This window comes from Papio anubis, chromosome 5, assembly GCF_008728515.1.
Source record: "Papio anubis isolate 15944 chromosome 5, Panubis1.0, whole genome shotgun sequence".
Taxonomy (NCBI): Eukaryota; Metazoa; Chordata; class Mammalia; order Primates; family Cercopithecidae; genus Papio; species Papio anubis.
In genome coordinates, this window is record NC_044980.1 from 73128717 (window position 1) to 73155592 (window position 26876).

General features: G+C 44.5%; 1 protein-coding gene across 1 annotated transcript in view; it reads right to left on the reverse strand.

Moving 5' to 3' along the window:
• The window catches only part of SERINC5 (serine incorporator 5), a 119580-nt gene that overhangs the window by 42118 nt on the left and 50586 nt on the right, over nt 1-26876 (reverse strand). Inside the window, exons 2-3 of the mRNA XM_009208684.3 lie at nt 26232-26399; nt 435-613 (exon numbers count right to left, since the gene is read on the reverse strand). Of these exons, the coding sequence (XP_009206948.2) occupies nt 435-613; nt 26232-26399 (347 nt within the window). The remainder of the gene's footprint in view (nt 1-434; nt 614-26231; nt 26400-26876) is intronic.

Here is a 26876-nt window from a genome sequence, read left to right on the forward strand (position 1 = left end):
TGACATTCAAGGACAAAGGACCTCTTAGAAGGTAAAGCATTTCAATCCATGATTCTGCCATTGGGCAATGTTCTCTCCTAATCGAGGGAAAGTAATTAGGTGACTCGAAGAATGCTTTTTCCCATAATCAGACTCAGTGCAGCCTCCAATTGTGCACAACACCATTTTATTGCATGGGTGGAAATGACCCGGGGGAAGGTCTTGGAACAAGAAATAAACTCTTTGTCTTGAGTAAATTTCACATCATGGTACCAGGTGTTACAAATAAGATTCTAGCTTTCAGGCAACCATGTGGGTAAGTATCAGTTCCACCTTCCCCTACATCGACAATTTCAACTAGCAGTCACAGTGTCTGGTGGACAGACAGGATCCTGGAATACTGTCCTGAACATAAGAAAGGAGAAAGAAATCCCCAAGAAGACTGAAATACTTACCCATTGTGAATATGAGCTCTACAACTTTTGCTGTTGTTGATTTTCAAGGTCAGTAGACAGAAGATAAAGAAGAAACAAGCCATTCCAAAACAGACTCTATACACGGCAGAATATCCCACCAGCTTCTCACAGGTGTCACCAGCTTTAATGCCTTTACACATATCTTCAAAAAAAGGAATCTGAGGAGAAAGTTTAGAAAAGTCTTCTGTTACAACTGAGTGACAGGGGGACTGTCATGGAGTGTTCACGCAGCCGACCACAACATCCACTGTGGAAATGAATTGTGTGCATAAAGAAACAGACTGAGGATCTATCTTCTAAACAGAGATTTTTCTAATTTTCTCTGAATCTTTTTTAAAGATACAGTGATCATAAAGTAACAGTCAGCCTTTACTTGCTCCAAATGATTTCCAAAAGCCAACATCAGATTTCACAAAAATTACCTTTTTTTAAACCCCCTCCTAGACAAGGTCTCTCGCTCTGTTGCCCGGCCTAGAGTGTAGTGGCACGGTCACAACTCACTGCAGCCTCGATCTTCCTGGCTCAGGTAATCCTCCTGCCTCAGCCTCCCAAGTAACTGGGACTACAGGCCTGCGCCACCATGCCCAGCTAATTTTTGTTTTTTGTTTTTTTGTAGAGATGGGGTTTCGTCACATTGCCCAGACTGGTCTTGAACTCCTGAGCTCTAGCAATCCACCTGTCTTGGCATCCCAAAGTGCTGGGATTATAATAGGTATGAACCACTGCACCTGGCCAAAAATCTCATTTCAATACATGGATATATTTTTGTTGATATGTATACATATACAGAAATAAAAAATCAGAGACTTCTTTTACTATCCACCCAGAATGTCACTCCCCTCCCTCAGAAGAGTAAACAATTTGGTGGGTAGAGTATTTGTATTAATTCACATAGATAAATGTGTGTGTATACACATATACAACACACCCACATATACATACACAACACACATACATACACTCATATCATACTGCACATAATAAATATATTAAAACAGCTTTTTAAAATAAAAGACTGTGCGTAATGTTCTGCAATATTTTTTCTCAATTAACAATAAGCCGGGCCAGGTGTGGTGGCTCGTGCCTGTAATCCCGGCACTTTGGGAGGCCGAGGTGGGTGGATCCCCTGAGGCCAGGAGTTCGAGACCAGCCTGGCCAACATGGTGAAACCCCATCTCTACTAAAAATACAACAATTAGCCTGGCATGGTGGCGTGTGCCTGTAGTCCCAGCTACTAGAGAGGCTGAAGCAGAAGAACTGCCTGAACCCTGGAGGCGGAAGTTGCAGGGAGCCAAGATCGCGCCACTACACTCTAGCCTGGGCAACAGAGCAAGACTCCATCTCAAAAAAGAAAAGAGAACAAAAATAAACAATAAGCTATGAAGAGTCTTTCTCTATTAATATACAAAATCCCATCACGTTCTTTTTCATCACTATCTTTTATAGTAGAAAGGCTAGTTCAAAAATCAATAACCATTCTCACACTGATCTTATTTTTTTGTTGGGGAGTGTTTTTAAATTTTATTTTCTTACTTGGTTTTTATTATCACAAACACTAATTCAATAAATACTGCTGTTCAAGCCTCACTGCACCTGTGCCATTATTTATGTAGGACAGACACCTGAGCTAGAAATGGAATTAGTGGGTCAAGCAGTCAGGTTGAACGTCCCTTATCCAAAATGCTTGGGACCAGAAGTGTTTTGGAATTTGGAATATTTACACTATATTACTGGCTAAGGTTCCCTAACCCAAAAAATCCAAAATGCTCCAGTGAGCCTTGCCTTTGAGCATCATGTTGGCACTTAAAAAAGCTTCAAGTTTTAGAGTATTTCACGTTTCAGATGTTTGGATTAGGAATATTCAACCCGTATCTACATTTTTAAACTTCAAGGTAAGAGTTAAATCGTACTTTCTTTTTTTTTTTTGAGACGGAGTCTCGCTCTGTCGCCCAGGCTGGATCTCAGCTCACTGCAAGCTCCGCCTCCCGGGTTTAAGCCATTCTCCTGCCTCAGCCTCCCGAGTAGCTGGGACTACAGGCGCCCGCCACCTCGCCCGGCTAGTTTTTTGTACTTTTTAGTAGAGACAGGGTTTCACCGTGTTAGCTAGGATGGTCTCGATCTCCTGACCTTGTGATCCGCCCGTCTTGGCCTCCCAAAGTGCTGGGATTACAGGCTTGAGCCACCGCACCTGGCCAAATCGTACTTTCAAAGGCTGTACCAATTTACATCCTACCAGTAATATCTGAGATTGCATATTGCCCAACTGGGACATCTAATTTAAAGGTAAAAACCCACTATCCTGTTTTAATGTACATCTTCCTTATTACTAGTGAGATTCAGCATCTTTTCTCAAGTTTATGGCCATCTGTTTTTTTCTCTGAATTGGCTATTAATTGGGTATTTTCTTGATCCACTGGAGCTCTTCATTAATGGGTCTTAATCTTCTGACAAATATTGACAATAGTTCATTCTAGCCAAATTAGAAGGCTTCAATGTGAAATCATCACTTTCATTATCAGAATAATCAAAATCTTACACAATGAACAAGCAGCACATTCCTAGTAACGTCATAAAATAAGGATTTGGTCAGTCATAAAAAAACTTGCTTCTTATCAACATCAAAGTTGAACACTCTTCTGAACAGAAAATAAGTTAAATCACATTATAACTATTATTCATAAGAAAAATAAAGTATCACAAAGAAAAAAATAGCACACAACTGAAGGTAAAAGTAAAGTGTGATAAAGAAGAGAATTTACAGCTCCTTCTCCAGAAAAGATACTGAAGAAACAGTAATATCTGTGGCTATCAGGATTTCCATAAACAAACGTCAACCCAAATGAGAGACTGAGGCAAGAGTCTCAATGGGGAATAATTAAGCCAGAGCTTGAGAGGCTGCTGCGAAACACACAAGTCACAGAATCCTCTGTGGTTGGTGCTCCCAAACTGGTTGCAGAAGGCTCAGTATTTACCCTTTTTTTTTTATTTTTTTATTTTTTTGAGACGGAGTCTCGCTCTGTCGCCCAGGCTGGAGTGCAGTGGTGGGATCTCAGCTCACTGCAAGCTCCGCCTCCCGGGTTTACGCCATTCTCCTGCCTCAGCCTCCCGAGTAGCTGGGGCTACAGGCGCCCGCCACCTCGCCCGGCTAGTTTTTTGTATTTTTTTAGTAGAGACGGGGTTTCACCATGTTAGCCAGGATGGTCTCAATCTCCTGACCTCATGATCTGCCCGTCTCGGCCTCCCAAAGTGCTGGGATTACAGGCGCTTTGAGCCACCGCGCCCGGCCCTACCCATTTCTTTAAAGGGGAGAAGGCATGCAGGAAAAGAGGGGCAGGTGGTGAGGCAAAGGCGACATTCTCCTTAGATTTTAACTAGTGCCCAGTAAACTCCGCTATACAAGAGATATGATAAACATTCAAAAAGGGTGTAAAGAAAGAGTTAATTATGTAGTCTCAGGATAGGCAGAGAAATGACTGCTCTCCTGTCTTTGTTCTGCACCTGGGAAGAAAAGCTTGTAATGGGCAATGTCAGTATGAAATGTAACAGACTGCAATTCCATGGATAGGGAGCTAGACTTAGGTCACAGACCTAAAGTTACAGCTGACATGTCCTTTTCTACGGGAAGATACACATCTTGAAAGGTTTAGGGGCCAGCAGAGAATTTACTTATGAGCAATTTGAGGGCAGTCATCTGGGATACACGAGGCCTTTTGCCTTCTCCAGGGGTCTGGCTAATGCATAGCACTTTGACATAAGGTGGGGAAGTCACAGCTATCTGTCAAGCAGGGAGGCAAGGTGCGAGGGGACAGCAGCAGTGTCACTTGTCTCTCCAGTCTTAAGTTTCCCTTTGGCAAAAAGAGTTTGGGCAGTCCTGAGAGAGTTTATTTTCCTTTTCACAAACAAACAAAGAGTTCCATTTTCTCCCCACTCCTTTTTTTTTTTTTTTTTTTTTTTTGAGACAGGGTCTCACTCTATTGCCCAGGCTGGAGTGCAGTGGCACGATCTTGGCTCACTGCAAACTTCACCTCCAGGGCCCAAGTCATCCTCCTACCTCAGCCTCCTGAGTAGCTAGGACTACAGGCATGCACCACCAAGCTCAGCTAATTTTTTATTTTTTATTTTTTGTAGAGATGGTGTTTCACCATGCTGACCAGACTGGTCTCTAACTCCTAAACTCAAGCAATCCACCTGCCTCAGCCACCCAAAGTGCTGGGATTACAGGTGTGAGCCACTATATGTGGCCAGCTCCATTTTCATGAAGACATGTGAAAGACCTCATGAGGAAATAGCCAACACTTTGTTTTCAGCAAATTCCTAAAACTGTACATTTTTATGACATTTTTAATGCTATTTTGTCACAACAGAGACAAGATGTTTTTCTTGATAAATAAAGACTGCGTCCAACCAGATAAGGAGTAGATAAACAAGCACAGTCTTCAACTATCAGTCCTCACTGGAGGACTCTGTGGCCATAAAAAGGGTAGGTACCGTTGTAAGTAGTGACAAGCACCTGGCATCTGCCCCTGAAGGCTCTGCCCACATCAAAGACTTTCCTGCACGACCAACCAGATTGACCAGCCCAGACCAGGAAATTCTTCTTTTCTTTGTTGCTCTTCCTGGACTAGTTCATTAACCCTTCTCCTATTCCCTTTCTCTTAATGTTAAATGTTATTTTGTTTGTTGTGCAATGTTTAATCAGTAACATTTATATATTGACAGAGTATACGATTGTGTACGGTTTCCAATACTGACTGGCTGGTGCAGAGGCTGGAACCTGTGTGCCTACAGATCTAACGAGTGGATGAGAAGTACTAAGAAGAATTGCCTCCCTGGGAACTCCACATAGCTGGTGGCTTTTGTAATTGAAATAGCATCAATAAAAGTCCAACACTGTGGAAAGACACAAATATTCGTGGACCTGGTTACCTCTGACCTTGGCGTCACTCACAAAAACCAAGATATGCCACCCTAAAATATTCTTCTTTGCATATTTCAAGCTCATTACTCTGAGAAGCTGCAGACACAGGAGTAGCTCTGCAAAGCTGCTGTTTTATACAAAAAATTTACATCTATAGAGGAAATCTACATTAGTAAAGTGTATCAGATGTTTATTCACCATACATTTCTTCCCCTCACCTTCCCATTACGTGTTGCCAGCAACTCCCAGAGGCCCCAAGCCCCTATTCCTCTCTGTAGCTCAAGCTGCTATAAGCTTCTATCATCTGACCTTTTTTTTTTTTTTTTTTTTTTTTTTTTAAACTGAGACAGAGTCTCACTCGGTTGCCTAGGCTGGAGTGCAGTGGTGCAATCTCACCTCACTGCAACCTCTGCCTCCCAGGTTCAAGTGATTCTCCTGCCTCAGCCTCCTGAGTAGCTGGGATTACAGGCACCCGCCACCACACCTGGCTAATTTTTGTATTTTTAGTAGAGACGGGGTTTCGCCATGTTGGCCAGGCTGGTCTTGAAATCCTGGCCTCAAATGATCTGCCCACCTCGGCCTCCCAAAGTCCTGGGATTACAGGTGTGAGTCACCATGCTCAGCCTACCTGACCCTTTTTAAAATTGCTTTTCCTCCTGTAATTGGTCTTATGTCAATTTAATTTGCTTCCCAGAGAAAGAACCTAGAGGAGTGGAAGGGAGCCATTTTTCCCTTCCCTACAAAGGCAAGGTCTTGCTGGGAAGGGCCAGGTGCATGCCAGGCTTAGCAGTCGGGCCCCCATCCTATACGCAAGGGGAAAAGCACTACTGAAGCTAGAACATTTTTGGCTACAAAGTGGAAGAACGTGGTGAAAGGGTACAGACTTGAGGCAAGGGGACAAGTCTGAAGGCCACTGGGAACAGGTGAAGAAGGTAACCCCAGGCAGAGAAACCAGAGATTCTGCAGGTAGAGCTCACAATTGGCAGGACAGCATAGATGACAAGAATCAAGAATGAAGTAGAAGAATCAGATAAAGCTCTTTTGTTTTCTTCTTCTTTTTTTTTTTTTTTTATGGCATTGCTGTTTGGGGTGGAGGGAGGAGTACAATGGGCAGGGGACAGAGAGCAGAAGTGAAGAACAGAGCAGAAGTTTGCTCTTAGGGTATCACCAAGGGGCATCCCAGTGAGAACAGTCTGGTCTGGAAATTGCTTTAGAACAGCAACTGGGGCTGGATATAGGAAGCACCCACAGGCGGGTAAGAAGTCAGTCACACAGGTGCTTTCTGGAGGAACCTGAATTTTTAGCTGTGTTTAAACATGAGTGATCAAACAGCATGGTTAAATTTTTCAGGTGCTGAAATATGGTAGGGGACACACACAAATGAATGTTTCAGAGTCTAACCCAAAACAAAAGTTACACCTGTATGAGTAGTGCCAGTAACGAGGAGGTAGTATTGCTTTGAATCTGTAAAAACTACATTCACGGAGAAGCCATACCACCTCATTCATTAGGCTGTTTCATTTGCACAGGATTTATTGCTCTAAAACATTCATTAAATTATTTTTTCCCCACCTTCTCTCTTCCACTCCATCAGCAACTCTAATTCCTGAACCGCATCTCCCCCATAACACATGCACGTTAGCTCCTCTTCCATCTACACCAGCCCATCTTTCACCTTTAGACCTTCTCTACCTCCCTACCTCTCTTTTTTCTTCCTCCAAAATGCATTTCAAGGAGAATGCTAACAGCAGCAGGCTGAGCCACCATCCCCAACAAATCCCCTCCCTTGTTTGTTTACTCCAGAATCTGGCTCTTTAAGGCTCATCAAAGGGTGAGTACATTGGCACTGTATATTCATCAAAAGCAGGTAAACAACCCCCTGCTCCAAATCCTAACCAAGACCTCCTTTATGCTCTGTGGGTGACTTAGCACATTTAGTTTTCAGTATGTGGTGAGTATTTTTGGGCAAAGAACCTCCAAGGTGAATATGCTAGCAGGATTCTGGCAAGGGGAATTTGCTCCGATTAAATATTTGCTGTTCCAAAGTCCACTCCAGTTTTGGAAAAAGAAAAAATACATCACATACAAATTCCACACCACAGGGTGAAGGGGACGTGCCTGCTAAGGGTGTTACCTCTTAAGTCTGGCTCTGGGCACCCAAGGACAGGGCACTTAAGCGAGGCTCACACATTGTATGTTGTTTCTTTCTTTTTTTGTGTGTGTGAGGCAGAGTCTTGCTCTGTTGCCCAGGCTGGAGTACAGTGGCGCAATCTCAGTTCACTGCAACCTCCGCCTCCCAGGTTCAAGCGATTCTCCTGCCTCAGCCTCCCAAGTAGCTGGGATTACAGGCACATACCACTATGCCCAGCTAATTTTTGTATTTTTAGGAGATGGGGTTTCATCATGTTGGTCAGGCTGGTCTCGAACTCCTGACCTCAGATGATCTGCCTGCCTCAGCCTCCCAAAGTACAGGGATTACAGGCGTGAGCCACCGCGCCCAGCCTGTATGTTGTTTCTATACAGACCCCTGAGAGCAAGGCGTTTCCTTTCAATCCTCAAAGCAACCAAACTCAAAACCACAAACTATCAAGTAAGAATAAATAGTTCATAAGACTTCCAAACCTGACTCCATTGCTAACTTGAGCTAGCTACACACATGTACACCCTGAGCCTCAAGTGCTATCTGTAAAATGAAACAGTACCGACACCCATTTCACGGACTTGCCTAAGAATGACATCAGATGATGCCTGTGAAGTGCTTACCACAGTTCCTAACCCATAGAAGTCATTAAGTTAGCTTCTTTAATTCTAAAGCACTATTATATTATATAAAAAGAATTTCAGGGAAGAGACTCAGGTACATTACACGATCCACAAACTAATGCATTCCAATTTAAACAAGGTGGGAAACTGAACATCTTAGAACCCAGTAGATGCTCTATTCACTTTAACCAAAGGATCTACTACCTTTGGATTGAAAGATTAACTTTCTTTCAAAAAAAAAAAAAAAAAAAAAGATAGAGTTTCACTCTTGTCGCCCAGGCTAGAGTGCAGTGGTGTGATCTCAGCTCACTGCAACCTCTGCCTCCTGGGTTCAAGTGATTCTCCTGCCTCAGCCTCCCGAGTAGCTGGAATTACAGGCGCCTGCCCCTACGCCCGGCTAACTTCTTGTATTTTCAGTAGGTATGGGGTTTCACTATGTTGGCCAGGCTGATCTCGAACTCCTGACCTCAGGTGATCCACCCACCTCGGACCTCCAAAATGTTGGGATTACAGGCGTGAGCCACCACGCTCGGCCTGTCAATAACCGTGCTCGGCCTGTCAATAAGGTGAATCTTTCTTGGTCCATTTATATTAGAACTGAGGTCCAAAAAATAGCACTCGCTACTTGTCCTTCAGAGACCTAGCCACCATCCAGAAGAAAGCATTCTGATCTCACAAATTAGGAAAAACATTTCCAAAACATGAAAACAAGTAATAAACTCAATAAGATGCAAGTGAGAAGAAAATTCACGTAATTCTGTTTACACAGGGGAGATGCTAGCTATGTCCCTAAAACAACTTCAATCCAAGGCAAAAAAACAACAAAAAAGCTACAGAAGACCTACAGGTCTAATTGGCCAGGGGCCCAGATGCTATAAACATAGAAAACATGTATAAGTTTTGGGAGTTTTGGGAGTGGCTTCTTAAGAAATGGAGAGGAAGTAGATAAAAGTTGTAGTTGTATAATAGTGTTACTTGAAATTAGAAAATGCAATATTGCCAGGCGCGGTGGCTCACGTCTGTAATCCCAACACTTTGGGAGGCCGAGGTGGGTGGATCACGAGGTCAGGAGATCGAGACCATCCTCGCTAACACGGTGAAACACCGTCTCTACTAAAAGTACAAAAAAATTAGCCGGGCGTGGCAGCGGGCGCCTATAGTCCCAGCTACTTGGGAGGCTGAGGCAGGAGAATGGCATGAACCTAGGAGGCGGAGCTTGCAGTGAGCAGAGATCACACCACTGCACTCCAGCCTGGGAGACAGAGCGAGACGCAGTTAATATTAGGCCAGGCGCGGTGGCTCACGCCTGTAATCCCAGCATTTGAGCAGGCCAAGGTAGGCAGACTGCCTGAGGTCAGGAGTTTGAGACCAGCCTGGCTAACATGGTGAAACCCCATCTCTACTAAAAATACAAAAAGTAGCCGGGCATGGTGGCACATGCCTGTAGTCCCAACTACTCGCGAGGCTGAGACAGGAGAATAGCTTGGGCCCAGGAGGAAGAGGTTGCAGTGAGCTGAGATTGCGCCACTGCACTCCAGCTTGGGCAACAGAGCAAGACTCCGTCTCAAAGAAAAAAAAAAGAAAGAAAGAAAAAAGAAAATGCAGTATTAGCAAAGCTAATTATTCTTACAAAGAAAGCTTTGGGCAGCTCAGCATGAGGGATAAATGAAGTTCATAAAAACTAGAAAAACTAGATTTGCAAGTTGTTTAATATCCCTCACTTGAAAATGCATTTCAGAACCTAGAACGTCTCCCAGTCTGCGTCTCCCAGTCTGCCTCTCCCTTTTCTGATATTCCATTCATCTTCAAACTTTCCAGGACAGTTTGTTTTTCTCCATGAAGTACTTCCAGGGCCCACCACACTGATGACTTCCTGTGATTGGCCAATGAACAATAGCCATGAAATGGGGAACACTAAAATTAGCTTCCCTCTTTCCTTACGCAGCCTCTTGGCAACCAAGGCTCATTTCTCAGTAAGTGATTGCCTTTGAGGCCCTTGGGGGATCTGGGCTATTTAATACACAATAACAACAACCAGTACTGGCTTCTCTTTTCTTTGGGTTATGTGAGCATTTTTAATAGAAAAATCTACATTGTATCATTATTAAAAGCCAAAAGAGGAATGAAAATTAATCTCAAAACGCATGCAAAGACTGAGACTGCGAGTTCACAGCTCTTCCTCCACTATGAATATTTTGTCAGGATCAGAGATTCACAGAGAGGATTAAGCAGCCAGAAAGCAACTCTAAGCAAACTGTTAAACAACAAGCTCCAAAGGAGACAACTCACAGAAGACTAATGACTATGGGAACAAGGCTCCTCCACAGATGCAGAACAGGATTCAACTCATTTCAATCTCCATGGAGAGAATTAGGGAAAATTGAAGGCAGAAGGCTGGGCGCGGTGGCTCACGCCCATAATCCCAGCACTTTGGGAGGCTGAGGCAGGCGGATCTCCTGAAGTAGGGAATTCAAGACCAGCCTGACCAACATAGAGAAACCCCATCTCTACTAAAAAAACACAAAATTAGCCGGGCGTGGTGGTGCATGCCTGCAATCCCAGCTACTCGGGAGGCTAAGGCAGGAGAATCGCTTGAACCCAGGAGGCAGAGGTCATGGTAAGCCAAGATCACACCATTGCACTCCAGCCTGAGCAACAAGAGCGAAAACTCCGTCTCAAAACAAACAAACAAAACAAAAACTAAAGGCAGACGGTGCAAACAAGAACCACACCAGTTACTGATTATGAAAGAAAAACAGTTTTCCCAGAGAAAAGTTTTGTAGCTCTTCAAAGAGGCAGCAGCAGTGGGGGTTGGGGCTGTAGAATGGATACAGGTCTGCTTCCTGATTTGATGTGGCCTCTAATAAAGGTCGAAGAACCCAGGCCTAGGAACTTGTTTTTAGGTTGGCAGGCCAATCATGGATAGGAACTGCAGGCAAGCAGTTTCAGGGTGGTGGAGCAGTAATTCACCTAATAACAGGTTGCACTGGAGGTATCTGTATGAAGAAGTGTGGGAGGATGACTAAACAAGAGTGCTCTAGAAAGAGCTCAACTAGAGAGAGAGATTTGGAAGTGGACACAGCAAAGGAGGCAACCAGACAGAATGTGCAAGTGAGCAGGGAGACGGATGTGAGCCAAGCACAGAACCCTGGGGAATGCAAACCTTTAGGAGCTGGGAAGAAGAAAAAAATCCGGGAGGAAACTGAAAAAATGCCAGGCAAGAGAGAAGTTGAAAGAGCCGTTGGCAGTGTCAAATATGGCCAAGAGGGCAAATGTGATGAGGACTCTGATGTAACAGTGGATTTGGCAGCAGAAGTCAGTCATCTGGAACCTCGATGGGAACATTCTCTAGAGCACCGTGGAAGCAGCAGCTGAGCTCCAGACTGAGACCATCAGGAAGTGCACCTGGTGAGCATATTACCCACACTTTCAAGAAAGCTAACTGCAAGGCTGGGCACGGTGGCTCACGCCTGTAATCCCAGCACTTTGGGAGGCAGAGGTGGGTGGATCACGAGGTCAGGAGTTCAAGACCAGCCTGGCCAAGATGGTGAAACCCTGTCTCTGCTAAAAAATACAAAAATTAGCTGGGCGTGGTGGTGGGCACCTGTAATCCCAGCTACTTGGGAGGCTAAGGCAGGAGAATCGCTTGAACCTGGGAGGCAGAGTTTGCAGTGCCCCGAGATTGCACCACTGCACTCTAGCCTAGGAGATAGAGCAAGACTCCATCTCAAAAAAAAATAAAGAAAGGAAAAAAGAAATCTAACTGCAAAGGATTACTCTCAATTTTATTTGCACTTATATAAGCAAAACAATTATATTTTTACTGCCAAATGTGTAAATTACAATAAAAATACAAAGAACCCAGTGTCCTTGACCATCAATGCCTCTATTTTAACTTGATTGCTTCCCTAGAGGTGCCACTGTCCCCAGGTATGAGTGGATCTTTCTAGACCCTTTGCTGTGCTATTATTCTACATTCATTACGTCTTGGGGGTTGCTGTATGTTTAACACATAAATCTATTTGCATCTTCCTACATACTACATAGAATTCTAGGCTGGGCCCAGTGGCCCACACCTGTAATCCCAGCACTTTGAGAGGCCAAGGCAGGAGGATCACTTGAGCCCCGGAGTTCAAGAACAGCCTGGGCAGCACAGTGAGAGTCCCCGTCTCTACAAAAAATTTAAAAATCAGCTAGGCATGGTGGTGCACGCCTGTAGTCCCAGTTACTCAGGAGGCTGGGGTAGGAGCATCTCTTGAGCCCAAGAGTTCAGGAGACTGAGGTTGGAGGATCACTTCAGCCCAGAAGGTTGAGGCTGCAGTGAGCCATGATCGCGCCACTGCACTGTAGTCTGGGCACCAGAGCAAAACCCTGTGTCAGAAAAATAAATAAAAATTTAGAATTCTACAACTTGATTGACTCTAATCTAGTTTGTTATCCTGCTGGTAGGCATTTGGTTTTTTTCTGATTTTTTTTTCACTATTATAAATAATGTATCATGGATATCATCCTTATGTGTATCTCTCTGTTCACATGTAAAGTGTTGAGAAGGACAGAAGCTAAAGTCAGCTTTATGACAGAAGTCATAAAGTTAGTACATTTAAAATTTGAACGGATACTGCCAAACTCTCCATAAGGAGGGTTTTGGAAACTCTGAAATTGGGGGTAATAGAGACAGCGGAAGAGAGGAGTGGAGGTGCCGGCAAGAGAGGCAGAGCCAGGGACACACCATCTCTCAACAGGTACTCCTGTGCTGCCCCCGCACGGTCTACAAGTCAATCTTCCAGATTTCTGAGGGTCTTTGTAAGCACTACCCCTAAAACGAAAGCCAGGAAGAGAGTGAATAGGGCCCTCTGAGCCCAACACATAAATCTATTCCTAACTCAAGACAACTTAAAACCACAGCTACGGAGGTCTGAACTTCTGTTTCGGCTAGAAAATATGGTTATGGCGCCACACAGAACACAGGCTCTAACAGAAGACACTGGGCTGCCCTGAGGTGAACACGGCTGATGGAAAGATATCTCTTGAACATAGAAATGTGAAATTTCTACAAAGAGAGGACTAACTGCTGAAACATGCAGGTTTTTCTATTCTAACCATTTAAAGAAAACACATGCTTATAGTCTTAGTAAGCCTCAAATCTGCTAGCCTCTTTTTTTTTTTTTTTTAATAGAGAAGGGGTCTTGCTCTGTCCCTCAGGCTGGAGTGCAGTGGCACAATCACAGCTCCCTGCAGCCTCAAACTCCTGGGCTCAAGCCACCCTCCCACTTCAGTCTTCCCAGCAGCTGGGACTAGAGGTGCATGCGAACACATCCGCTACTTTTTTACTTTTTGTAGAGATAGGGTCTTACTATGTTGCACAGGCTGGTCTCAAATTCCTGGTCTCACAAGATCCTCCCACCGCAGCATCCCCACACTGCTGGGATTATAGGCAGGAGCCACCTCACTCAGTCAAAATTAGCTTGCTTGCTTCTTAAATGTGTGGACGTGGAACGCAGTGGTGATACATTATTTGCAAGTTCAACTATTTACATAACTGTCTTCAGTTTTGTTTTGTTTTTTTTGAGACAGGGTCTCGCTCTGTCACCCAGGCTAGAGTGCAATGGCATAATCTTGGCTTACTGCAACCTCCACCTCCCTGGCTCAAGCAATCCTCCCACCTCAGCCTCCCAAGTAGATGAGACCATAGGCATGCGCCACCATGCCTGGCTAATTTTTGTATTTTTTGTAGAGACAGAGTTTCGTCATGTTGCCCAGGCTGGTCTCGAACTCTTGGCTCAAGTGATCCTCCCATCTTGGTCTGCCAAAGTGCTGGGATTACACACATGAACATATAATTTGTAAAAATCCAGCGAATTCAGAGTTTGCATGTCTAATCTTCACTCCATACTATATGTTACATGACATAATTATACACATGTATTACAGCATAGAGTCTGATCATCCATGCACTCATTCCCAACTACCATGTGCAGGTATCACTCTAAATTAGGAGGATACGACCTGTGAATAAAACAGGTTAAAAGTTCATGCTAAAAGGAGCTAACGTTCTACTAGTGAAATGCTGTATGCACAAAACTATGCTCTACTTCATGGATATTTCAAGTATTTTCACGGTTAATTCGGACTAGTCATGATGTTTGCCTTAGGCAGGACATTAGGACCTAATATTCCCCAAAAGACAGGACTCTACAGCATACCTATAACCTCAAGATTGGCGAGCCCCATTACCTGTTCCCCCGTTCTAGTGGTGGGAACCAGGACATGGCAGACATTTAAGTTTCTGGCCCCAGCATCTTTCTTATATCAGACCTGGAACTGAATGACGGTGCCCTGCAGCTGGGGAACTAGGGCGCCCAGACGGTCATTTTCTCCATCCCCGCTTCTTCCTGGATCAGCAAAATGCTTGGTTTGGATTGTTAAAGTTTAGTAGGAGAGGCCATTGTTTTTGACTCCTGCACCAGGCCCCAGCAGACCAGATCAAACCAAAACGAAGCCAGTTGTACTAAGTGCCACTGAATTTGGGGGCCAGTTTTCTTTAAAAACCAAAACCAAAAAAAAAAAAAACCTGAAAGATTCCAGTCAATGTGAGTCTGCCTAATAAGGAAATCCTCTCTGGTTTAAACCTTTGTTCTGTTTCTGCTTTTTTCAAGCCTTTTCTGCCTATAAAGACACCCTCCTCTGCTCAGCTAACTGCAACACTTGCTCTACTTCACATTCTAGAATCACAAATAAAATCCAGTTCAACTTTCCAACTAAATTTGTAATTTTGTCTTTCGACAGAATACATAAAAAGACAACTGGCTAGGCACAATGGCTCACACCTATAATCCCAGCACTTCGGAAGGCTGAGGAAGGAGGATCGTCGCTTTGAGCCTAGGAGTTTGAGACCAGCCTGGGCAACACAGGGAGGCTCCATCTGTATAAATAAATAAATAAATAAATAAATAAATAAATAAATAAATAAATAAGCCAGGCATCGTGGTGCACATCTATGGTGCCAGTTACTCAGCAGGCTGAAGCAGGGAATCGCTTGAGCCCAGGAGGTTAAGCCTGCAGTGAGCCATGATCGTGCCACCATATTCCAGCCTGGGCAACAGGGCAAGGCCCTGTCTCTAAAACAAAAGGAAAGAAAAAAAAATGACTTTTTTTTTAAACCTGTAAATAATTTGCCATTTATTCCAAAATGCCACACACACGTAATTACCATTGAACATGTCATACTAATTTACTGCCACATTATTCTTACCTAGTCTACCCAGTATGTGGTTCACACAGCCTAGTCAGTTATCTGCAACTTAAGCAAGAACTTGGGTACTCTGAGCACAATGTTTAGGCCACTGACGTTTCCCTTTTCAGAGAGACGGCAGAATAACTGCACATAACACATATAAGACCATGGAGGGTCTAACACAGGAGTCAGCCAACGACAGCCAGTGAGTCAAATCCAGCTAGCCTCCTATTTATGTAAATAAAGTTTTATTGGAATGCAGCCACACTTGTTGGCTGGCCATGCCATTGGCTGGCATATTGTTTTGGCTGCTTTTGCACTACAAAGGCGAGAGCTGCTACAGAGACCACAGGGCCTCCAGTGTGTACTAGCTGGCTCTTTGTAGGAAAAGTCTGCCCCACCCCTGCGCTGCTAGGAAGAATAGCTGAGGAGTTGTGCCTAACTCTTAACTGCTTAAGTACAAATGCACATTTCAAAAGCAAGTGACAACTGGTGATAACTTACTCTGCAAATCAAGAGCCAAAGGAGCAGCTCCTTTGGGCTGCGTTCCAGCTGTCCCAATCCTCCACTCCTGCCTTCTCCCATGAGACTCTTCCCCTCTTCAGGGCTGTCCTCAAATGAAACTTGGGCCTTAAGTGAATCAAATTGTACATCTCCCATATGTCATTTTTTTTTTAGCAGAAAATAAAGTACCTTAATTTATCCACCCACAGAAAGTTTTTCAGATGGGGTGGGAAGGAATAGGGGGAGAACGTGTCTATGAGCTTCCAGTGCTCATCTCTGTGGCTCAGAAGCCGTCAATAGCTGGAACAGAAAACGTCCTCACATCTGTCACACAAACACACCCCATGGAACCAAAAATAAACCCCACACTGATGAAAGCCAGCATGTCGAAAGATAATTTTAGATTTATTTGAAGACTGCAGAGACAGTCTCGCTGAAATTTTAAAACCACACCCCCAGAATACCCAACCCCTTGTGATTATGCTCAGCCCTGCTGAGGAGGCAAAAACACTTCATTCCCTTTTATAAAATTCCTAGGCACCTCAGCTCTGTCTCCAGAATGGGGAGAGCATTCCTGAGTTACCATGTGACCCCGAAGGTCAGCCGAGTCATAGCTAAGCCGACACCACTGTCCAATATCCACTAATGGAGTTCACATATTTTTAACTTTCAGACACACACGGTTCAGCATCACAGGCTCCGTCCAGACACACTTGCCAAACTGCTCTCTTTTACCCTACCTGAGGGTCAGCTCTATGGGGACAATAACTGTGTGTTACTCAGCACCTCTGAAATCCCCAGCACCTTTCAGGGTGCTCTCCACCTGCATTTGAAAGAATGACAGCTAGGCAATTTTTTAAACTTTTGAAGAATAAGCTCGGATTACAGTTTAATCAAGTCACAGAACCATCCTATTAAATTTCTATGCAGAGTATCAAGATTCAGCTATTCACAGTATCTATGCATTGTTTCCTGTTCCCATCGCTCTGAGGCTACTTTATTTTCTTCCATTCTTCCTTGTGCCATTTCTCTGTTCCCTCCAGCCCCATGTTTATGATGGCTGACAATGCTCGTTTCCAAAGCTCTTGTCTGTTCTATTTATCTGCAGGGTACTCCGAGGCCCTGTCTGTGGACAGTTGCTTAAGAGACGCTTTAGATGATTACAGAAAAAAACGTGTCAGGAAAAATTTCATTCTCACATCTTATCATTCTCTCCCATCCACAGCCAGACCAATCCTAAAAGAGATCCAGCTGACACCTGGTGCTCCCCGAAAGGTGCAGGTAATGGATCCTCACAGACCAAAGACAGTAAGTATTGTTTCCAATTTGCTGCCTCCTGGCAAGCTCATTATTACTGGACAAGGATCAAACCTCTTTGTCCTTGGTTCAGACTCTAAAAAAGACTCTCAGCAGGATATCCATTAGTTCAAATTGCTGCCTCCAGTACAAAACGATTTCCCACCACTATTTCCCGGCATCCACTTGTATGGGGGAGGATGAGGCTCCAGCAATGACGGATGACGCATACGAGGGTACAGGGACTCCTTGCTTTCTCTCACATGTTATGTCTGGATGAAATTTAGACCAAAAGACAAAACTGTTTGGAAACATGTCTCCAGAGTCATCCTAACTTGGAGGGGAAGGAACTCAGAGGATTTAAGAGGCAAAACCTCAAAGCCAGTTCCCCACAGGAAGATTCTAAAAGGCCATGGTGAGAATTTTCCCTCAGTTCTACAATGGACTTGAGGTTCGATGGTCCCAACCCACTTTTAATCTCAAAAACTTCCTCCTTGATAATTTGACACATAAGGTAAAACAGTACCATGAACTCAGTTGCTATTCAGAAAGAGAACTTTGAAAAGCACTCCATCTCAGCTGGATTTTAAAAAAGCACTCCAGAATCAAAGAACTGGGTCAGCAATATTTTCTTGTTATTGTTAATTTGACACTTGTTCTGACACAAAAGCATACAAGCTGAGAATGGAGAGTTCTACTTGGGGTTTCAACGTGCCTATGCCAGCCCCTGATGCGGGTCTCAGGTACAGTGTGCCCTGAACATTCAACCACTAGATAGCAAAGGAAAATCAAGAGCCAAACTCTCCAGCTTCGGCATGAAGACCCGTCATTTTACACTGGGACAAACTGCACAGTATTTTGGATCAAAGTGGAATATTTTTCACTGATGATGTTTGCTTTAAAAAGATGGTTATACCAAACACAACCTGAAAACAAGTTCTATTTTACATGCAAAGCCAGTGAATAAATAAATACTAGTTTTGTGGCTACCTCTGTTTTCTACTTCAGAATAACAGTCATCCCTTGAGCTCAGTTTTTGGTCATCACAACAGGAAGGAGGCAGATGGGAAATGTAACTCAGCTAAGATCACTGCTGAGGGCCCCAGGCAGTGCTATTTCCACAGGTAATACTTCTTACCTCTGGGCCCAGAAGAAAGTCTAGGAAGTGGAGGAAGGATATGCTTGATAAAAGGCAGTTATTGTGACTTCTGTGAGTATCTGACCAACAAGCAAACCTAGTTGCACAAATAGGAGACACACTGGCTAGGCGACCAGCAGCCCTGGGTTCTAATCCCAGATACACCTGGTGTCTCAGTTCTGACAAGTCACTTCATTTCCGGGGCCACAGCTTCTCACCTGTCAAAAGACAGGTTGGTTAAGATGACCACTTAGAACTTTTCTGCTTTTAAAAATTCTTAACAATGGGCTAGGTGTGGTGGCTCACACCTGTAATCCCAGCACTTTGGGAGGCTGAGGCAGGTGAATCACCTGAGGTCGGGAGTTTGAGACCAGCCTGACCAACATGGAGAAACCCTGTCTCTACTAAAAATACAAAAATTAGCCGGGTGTGGTGGCGCATGCCTGTAATCCCAGCTCCTCGGGAGGCTGAGGCAGGAGAATCCTGTGAACCTGGGAGGCGGAGGTTGCAGTGAGCTGAGATTCTGCCATTGCACTCCAGCCTGGGCAACAAGAGTGAAACTCTGTCTCAAAAAAACAAAAATTCTAACAATCTATTCAAATTATATCCTAAGCAATATATCAATGTAACAAAATTACATTTGTACCCCATAAATTTATACAAATTTAGAAAACAAATTATATCCTAAAAAGATCATTGTTTTCTCTGTAGAATGCTTAGCACCACCGTATTTGCTGTCTCTTCTCAAGGCAGAACACTTGCTATACATATGAGCTGCAGCCGTTTTCCACTCAACTCTTTAACTTGCTCCTTTAAGGGGCCTTGTTTCAGGCATTTTTGGATCCCTGGAACCAGTACAAGGAGGGCTTCCCACAAGGAATATTTACCATTATGGCTTCATATTTATTTTAATTCTTCAGGTTAAAAATAGGAAATAAAGTAGCTCATCTCCCCAGTTTCAGAGTTTCAAACATAACGAATCAAAGAACTCTGTCAACTCCAAGAACCACTCAAGTATTTTAACATGTCACTGTGAAGGGACTAAAATATGAGCTTATGAATAGCCTTTGGAAATCCAAGTTGTTTTTAAGGAAAGTAGCCACTGTATTAACCTACAATCACTACACTGTGGTGACCCCAGAATTTAGAAACAGGGTATCATCTGGGAGAAATGTAGCAAACAGCACCTTCAGCTCAGCCTAACTAATGGGCTAAGTGATGTGGAGAAAGAAGTCTGAGGGCAGCTGGGCACATCTGGGAACTACCCAAGTTCAAACAAGGCAAATGTAATATACAGCACCAGGGAGCGGGGCGTGGCTGAATCTTCGTGACTGACTGGAATGCAGAGTGGAAGCCTGAGACTTTTATGTCCAGTCTGGGGAAAAGTATACACAGGATCTAGAAAAGCGGAGATGCAGGAAGAAAGAATCTACCAGTGTCCTCAGCACTGTCCTGAGTGAAGGGTGTCTTTACAAGCAGATGCACATATGGGGATAGGATAATCAAAGCCAGAAATGAACAAGCTGCCCCGGGGGAAAGCAAGCAAACGGGAAAGGCAGAGGGCAGTGTTAGAGGCACAGGCAAAGAGGAGATGACCGCCTCACATACACTACAGTGACTAAAATAAAAGAAGATGTACCATTAAGTGTTGGTGAGGGTGTGGAGAAATGTGAACCTTAATACATGACTTCATCCTGAATATCTCACATTACTGGTGGGAATGGAAAATGATGTAGCTATTTTGGAAAATAATATGGCAGTTCCTCAAAAAGCTTAAAGTTACTACACAATCCAGCAATTCTGCTCCTAGATATAAACCCAAGAGAAATGAAAACATATGTCCATACAACAATCAGTACATGAATGTTCACAGCAGCATAATTTATAATAGCCAAAAGGTACAAACAACCCAAATGTCCATCAACTGACAAATGGATAAATAAAATATATTATAGGTATATTTATAATCCCAGCACTTTTGGAGGCCAAGGCAGGCAGATCACTTGAGGTCAGGAGTTCAAGGCCAGTCTAGCCAACATGGTGAAACCCTGTCTCTACCAAAAATATAAAAAATTAACCAGGCCTGGTGGTACGTGCCTGTAATCCCAGCTACTCAGGAGGCTGAGGAAGGAGAATGGCCTGAACCTGGGAGGCAGAGGTTGCTGTGAGCCGAGATCACACCTCTGTACTCTAGCCTGGGCAACAGAGTGAAACTCCATCTCAAAAAAAAATAAATAAATAAAAATGAAATATGTTATATTCATACAACAGAATATTATCTAGCCACTTGAAGGAATGAAGTACATATGCTACAACCTCAGTGTGAGCCTTAAAAACATGCTAAGTGGGCCGGGTGCGGTGGCTCACACCTATAATCCCAGCACTTTGGGAGGCCTAGGCAGACGAATCACATGAGGTCAGGAGTTCGAGACCAGCCTGGCCAACATGGTGAAACCCAGTCTCTACTAAAATTATAAAAATTAGCCGGGCATGGTGGCAGGCACCTGTAATCCCAGCTACTTGGAGGGCTGGAGCAGAAGATCGTGCCACTGCATTCTGGCCTGGGAGATGACAGAGCAAGACTCCATCTGGGAGAGAGAAGGAGAGACAGAGAGAGAGAGAAAGAAAAGAGAGAGAGAGAGAGAAAGAAAGGAGGGAGGGAGGGAGGGAAGGAAGGAAGGAAAGAAGGAAGGAAGGAAGAAGGAAGGGAAGGGAAGGGAAGGAAGGAAGAAGGAAGGAAGGAAGGAAGGAAGGAAGGAAACGAATCAGGCACAGAGGGCTATATATTGTATGATTCAATTTATATGAAATATCTAGAATAGGCAAATCCACAGAGATGAAATAGATTAGTGGCTGCCTAGGGCTGGGGAGCTTGAGGGGAAGATGGGGAGGGAGTGGACAGTGTAACATGGAATGAAGGAAACAGATCTAACATGTTTCAGGCTGGGAATATCTATGGCTCTTCCTACATTGGCCTGGCACATTGAGCTCTCAGGGGAGAAAGTGGGGGCTGCACAGGTCACCCATCCTTCCTTCTCCAGTACAGGTTTTAGTGGCCCCTACTCCCTAGGAAACAAAAACTTTCCTTTCTCCTCCCTCCCTAATCACCCATGTGGCTTCCCAGGGTGCCTAAATCTGAATCTTCCTCAAACACAGAAGTTACACCTTGACTTAGCAGTTTGGGTCGGCAGGCTTTACTTTTTTGCCCACTTTTTTTCCCTTTGCATTCTACGTTCTAAAATGGACCCTTTTTTTTTTTTTTTTGAGACGGAGTGTCACTCTGTCGCCAGGGCTGCAGTGCAGTGGTGCAATCTCGGCTCACTGCAACCTCCGCCTCCTGGATTCAAGCAACTCTCCTGCCTCAGCCTCCCGAGTAGCTGGGACTACAGGTGTGCGCCACCACACCAAGCTAATTTTTGTATGTTTAGTAGAGATGGGTTTTCACCACATTAGTCAGGATAGTCTGGATCTCTTGGCCTTCTGATCCGCCCGCCTCAGCCTCCCAAACGGCTGGGATTATAGGCGTGAGCCACCACATTCAGCCCTCTAAAATGGATTTTTAATCCCCCAGGTATCAAATCTCATGAGTGTGTACCTGCTTAAACGACATGGTTAATAACAAGAATGACCTGCAAAATAAATAGCCCTTATGTTTTGAGATAGGGAAATGCTCCAAGAGAAGACAGAATCATGCCTTATTCAACGAGCACAGTCGAGCTTTCTCTGAGCCAAAGTTCTCCTGGGAAAGAAGAGTTTCCCTAAAGAAAAGAAGCACGACAAAGTCTGGCCCAGCATCCCTTGCAGTCTCCAAACTTAAACACAGGCCACATTCTGAAACCAAGGCAAAAACTGGAAATAACTGACAAGGGAGCTGCCCTTGCGCTCCTAACCCACATACCAAAGGCCCACGCGACTCTGGCAGAACGCTGGGTAGGAGGCACTTACACACTCCCATCTGGGCCGTTACAAGCATGCAGTTCTTTCTCCTCTTCCAGTCACAGTCTCAGGCACTTCCACGGCCAACAAAGAGGGGGTGAGGACTCCAGCAGGAGCCCAGTGTGCATCCCCACAAGGGGACCTTTCAACCCCCGCCCGCAAGCACCGCCTGAGGATGAAGTCAGCCTCTCTTCTGTAGGCCACGAAACAAGCTGACTTTGTGGCCAGATGGCCAGCCCCCTTGTGAGGCGCTAAAGCTGGAAAAGGATTGGTTTCACCCACGGGGATCTCATTCCCTATGCAGGACACCCAGCCAAACCATTTGTAAATATGTACATTCAGGGGACAGGCATAGAAACATTTACAAGAGCCTCTGTGAGGGACATCAGGGTTGCCCTTTCCTCTCTTCCTCCCTCTCTCTGTTCGCTGACCATAAGTCACCCTGTGCCCACTGCCACCACCACCTCCAGGCTCACCTCCCAAAATATCTCCCCCTGCTTCCATGATGATAGCCTCCTGCTCCAAAATCTCTAATGGCTTCCCACTTACCACAGACCATGTTCAAACACTTCACCTTGGCACTACAATTCCTGCAAGATGTGGCCATTTCACCTCCCCTCTCCTCTTGGCCCTTCTCTACGTGCCTCTCCCTCCTCTCTAGTCACACAGCCTCGTAGCTAACAACACATTCAGACCAGGTTCAAATCCCAACCCCACCATTTAATAGCTGGAGACCTTGGGTGTGGTACTTAAATGGCTGGATATTTCAGTTTCCTCATCCGTAGGGCAGGGGTAATGCTAGTACCTACTGTTCAGGTGAGTACAGTGCTGACGAAGTAAGAAAATACAGGTAAAGTGTTCAGAATAAAACCTGACACATGGTATCACTCAATAATTAGCTATTAAAATACTTATTATTACCCCTACAAGTCACTTATTTCACGAAGCCTTTCCTAGCAACACCAGTGAACATCCTCTGTTTCTCAAATGTTCCGTAACCATCAGAAAGCATAAATACTGACTGGAATTGCTAGGAACTGTTTCATGGGGCAGGTTACTTGGATGGTAATCAGGTGTTAATATTATCATTATGAAATTCACGTCCTAAAACACATACCAATGGCTCCCAAATTATCTCTCCCTCTAATGTCTCAATAAATTCACTACTGAGGTATACTACCTATTTGTATAGTAACAGATTTTGTTTTTTTGGATGCAGGGCTTAATTCTATTAAAGAATAGAAATTTATTAAGGGCAGGGATCACACTACATCCAGTGCACACCAGAGTTCCCACCATAGTACCACAGTGGATCATTAAGCCACCTTAATGGATTCAGAAAATCAACCTTGTTGAATTTACAAAGAGAATACTGTATTACTTAAAAAAAAAACAAAAGTAGTACATGGAAGATTAAGTGGACGCTCAGAATAAGAGTTAAAACCTGCCCTTTCAGATAGAAAAATTAGCCAGCATGGCGGCTCACACCTGTAGTCCCAACTACTCAGAAGGCTGAGGCAGCAGGATCGATTGAGCCTGGGAGGTCAAGGCTGCAGAGAGCCACGATTGTGTCGCTGCACTCTAGCTTGGGCAACAGAGCGAGACTCTTACTAATTTCTGCCTTGTTTTAGACCTTTGAAGACTTCATAACTTCTCTTCTGAATTATAAGCTCCATTTCTCACAAGTTTGAACACCCCACGGCTCGCACTACAGTGTCTTACTGAGGACTGAACCAATGTTTCAAGCAGAGGGGAACCCAAATTCCACTGTAGTATCCACTATATCCAAGACCATACAACCATAATTATAAAGGCACTATGCAACAGAAAGCTTCAGAGGGCCTATTTTAATGAATAAGAATATACAAAGTCCTGTTAAGAAAATGGTTGTTTTGAAATATTTGAGTGTATTTAAAATAGCCCTAGTTTCAAGGCCAGGCATGGTGGCTCACACACGTAATCCCAGCACTTTGGGAGGCCGAGGCGGGCAGATCACTTGAGATCAGGACCAGCCCAGCCAACATGGTGAAACTCCATCTCTACTAAAGAAGGATACAAAAATTTAGCCAGGTGTGGTGGCACGTGCCTGTAATCCCAACTACTCAGGAGGCTGAGGTGGGAGAATTGCTTGAACTCGGGAGGTGGAGGCTGCAGTGAGCTGAGCTGAGATCGCGCCATTGCACTTCAGCCTGGGCAACAGAGCAAGACTCCATCCACCCCCCAACAGAAAAATCAATCAATCAATAAAAAAATAAAATAGCCCTAGTTTCAGCACAGGTTGGGGCGAACATTTGCTCAGGTGTTGCCCTAGGCAATGTCATCCCTACTATGGGCAGCTCCATCAGAGCCTGCTCCGGACTTCCCTCCGCCTCCTCACCTGTTCAGCTGGGAAGATGCAGTGCGGAGTGGTCAGTGTGCAAGGGGAAATGGCATTTGGACAGCAAGGCTTTCCTCTCCCTCTATCTCTAGAATAAGAACTGCCCCAAGGGAACATGCCTGCTGCTCTCTCTTCCTGGCAAACTGCGCCCTTGCAAAGAAGTCTGCCCTTCCCGGGCACTGATGGTGCCCTGCTGGGTAAGTCTGAGTCATTTGGGAGTTCAGTAAAAGCCTGCTTCCCTACAGATATGAGCCACAGCGTCTCACATCAGTTTTATGAGGAATAAAGGTGACGTCTGGCAACCTGCTGACATCTTAGTCTTCTTTGTCAATCTGCTTAGAACCCAGCAGGCAAAGAATGGTGTTATTTCTTGGGCTCTCTCAAAATTCCCACCACATTCCCCTGTGATCTAAGAGGACTACTATGGGGGAAAAAAGGAAATTCAAGAAAAAGAGGTCCCGCATGTATCTCTACCAGCATCACACACCAGGCCTACTTCTGACCAAAGAATGGCTGAAAATCCACCCCCCACCCACGAAGACACCACTCACCCTATAAGCAACCTGTCTAGAAAGGTGGAAAATGCCCCATTACCCATTACCCATTATTTGTGAGAATATCTAAGCTTTATCATACTTCCCATATAGGCCAAATTAAGTGTTTCAGCTGCTATGTGAAATCCTGGCAGCTGGCCAGGCACAGTGGCTCACGCCTGTAATCCCAGCACTTTGAGAGGCCAGGGTGGGTAGATCACCTGAGGTCAGGAGTTCAAGACCAGCCTGGCCAGCGTGGTGAAACCTTGTCTCTAATAAAGCTACAAAAACTAGCTGGCCGTGGTGGCAGGCACCTATATTCCCAGCTAATAGGGAGGCTGAGGCAGAAGAATCGCTTGAACCTGGGAAGTGGAGGTTGCAGTGAGCCAAGATCAGGCCATTGCACTCCAGCCTGGGTGACAAGAACAAAACTCTGTCTTAAAAAAAAGAAGAAAAAAATCCTGGCAGCCATCCTATAACAAAGGAAAAGGACAGAAGTGTACAAGAAAAGATTGTATATTTCATCAGGAACAGCTTTAAACAAGGCTAAGATAAAATACATAATTGTCTGACAAACAGACGATTATGATGGACAATGACGTGTCCATGATGCGTCCAATGATTGATGGACAATGATGGACAATGGGGACTCAGGGGTTGTAGGGCTGGATGATGAGAGGCTGCCTGGTGGGTACAACGTGTGTTGCTCCCGGGATGGAGGCACCAAAGGCCCTGACTTCACCACAAGGTAATATATCAATGTAGCAAAATTGCACTTGTACCCCATGAATCTACACAAATGTTTTAAAATTTAAAAATTAAAAGAAGAATTCTCCACCAAAAGCATCAGATAGCATCTACACTACTACTAAAGATCAAGCTGTTGATTGGTTTTCCTGTTTAGCCAGAAGGCACTGGATCCTGGAAAACATACAGCAGGCTTCAGGAAGGTTCAAGGAAACCAGGTATACCCCAAAACACAGGGGGGTACATGGGCCCCATCCTCTAAATCATGTGTTTCCCACACACCCTCATCAAACATCGGAAATAGGACGAGCTGAACACGGACAAACTTACGTGCTCTTTCATCTTGTGAGCCACAGTTGTTGACATCATGATGCAGCAGAGGACGACGACCAGAATGAAGTAGAGGGCGTACATGAAGCGGGTGCTCAGGGACTGCCGAATCCTGGGGCAGCAATCACAGCAGAGAGAGCAGCCTGCAGACCCACAGCAGCAGGCCAGCTAGAAAAGGAACAGAAGGCATCTGCTTAGAGCATGATACTGCGAGAGAATAAGAAATATGGCCAGGCACTGTGGTTCACATCTGGAGTCCCTGCTACTCGGGGGGCCGGAGGATCACTTAAGACTAGGATCGCTTGAGACCAGAGTTCAAGTTTAGCCTGGGCAATATAGCAAGAACCTGTCTCTAAATATATATATATATTTTTATATATATATAAATATGTGTATATATATTTTATATATGTGTATATATTTATATATAAACGTGTATATATAGAGACAAGCTATATCTAATGTATATTTTATATACACATACATACACACACACACGCGCGCACATATATATATATTTTTTAAACAAGGCCCAGTGCAGTGGTTCACACCTTTAATCCCAGAGCTTTGGGAGATCAAGGTGAGAAGATTGCTTGAACCCAGGAGTTTGAGATCAGCCTGGGCAACACAGCAAGACCCCATCTC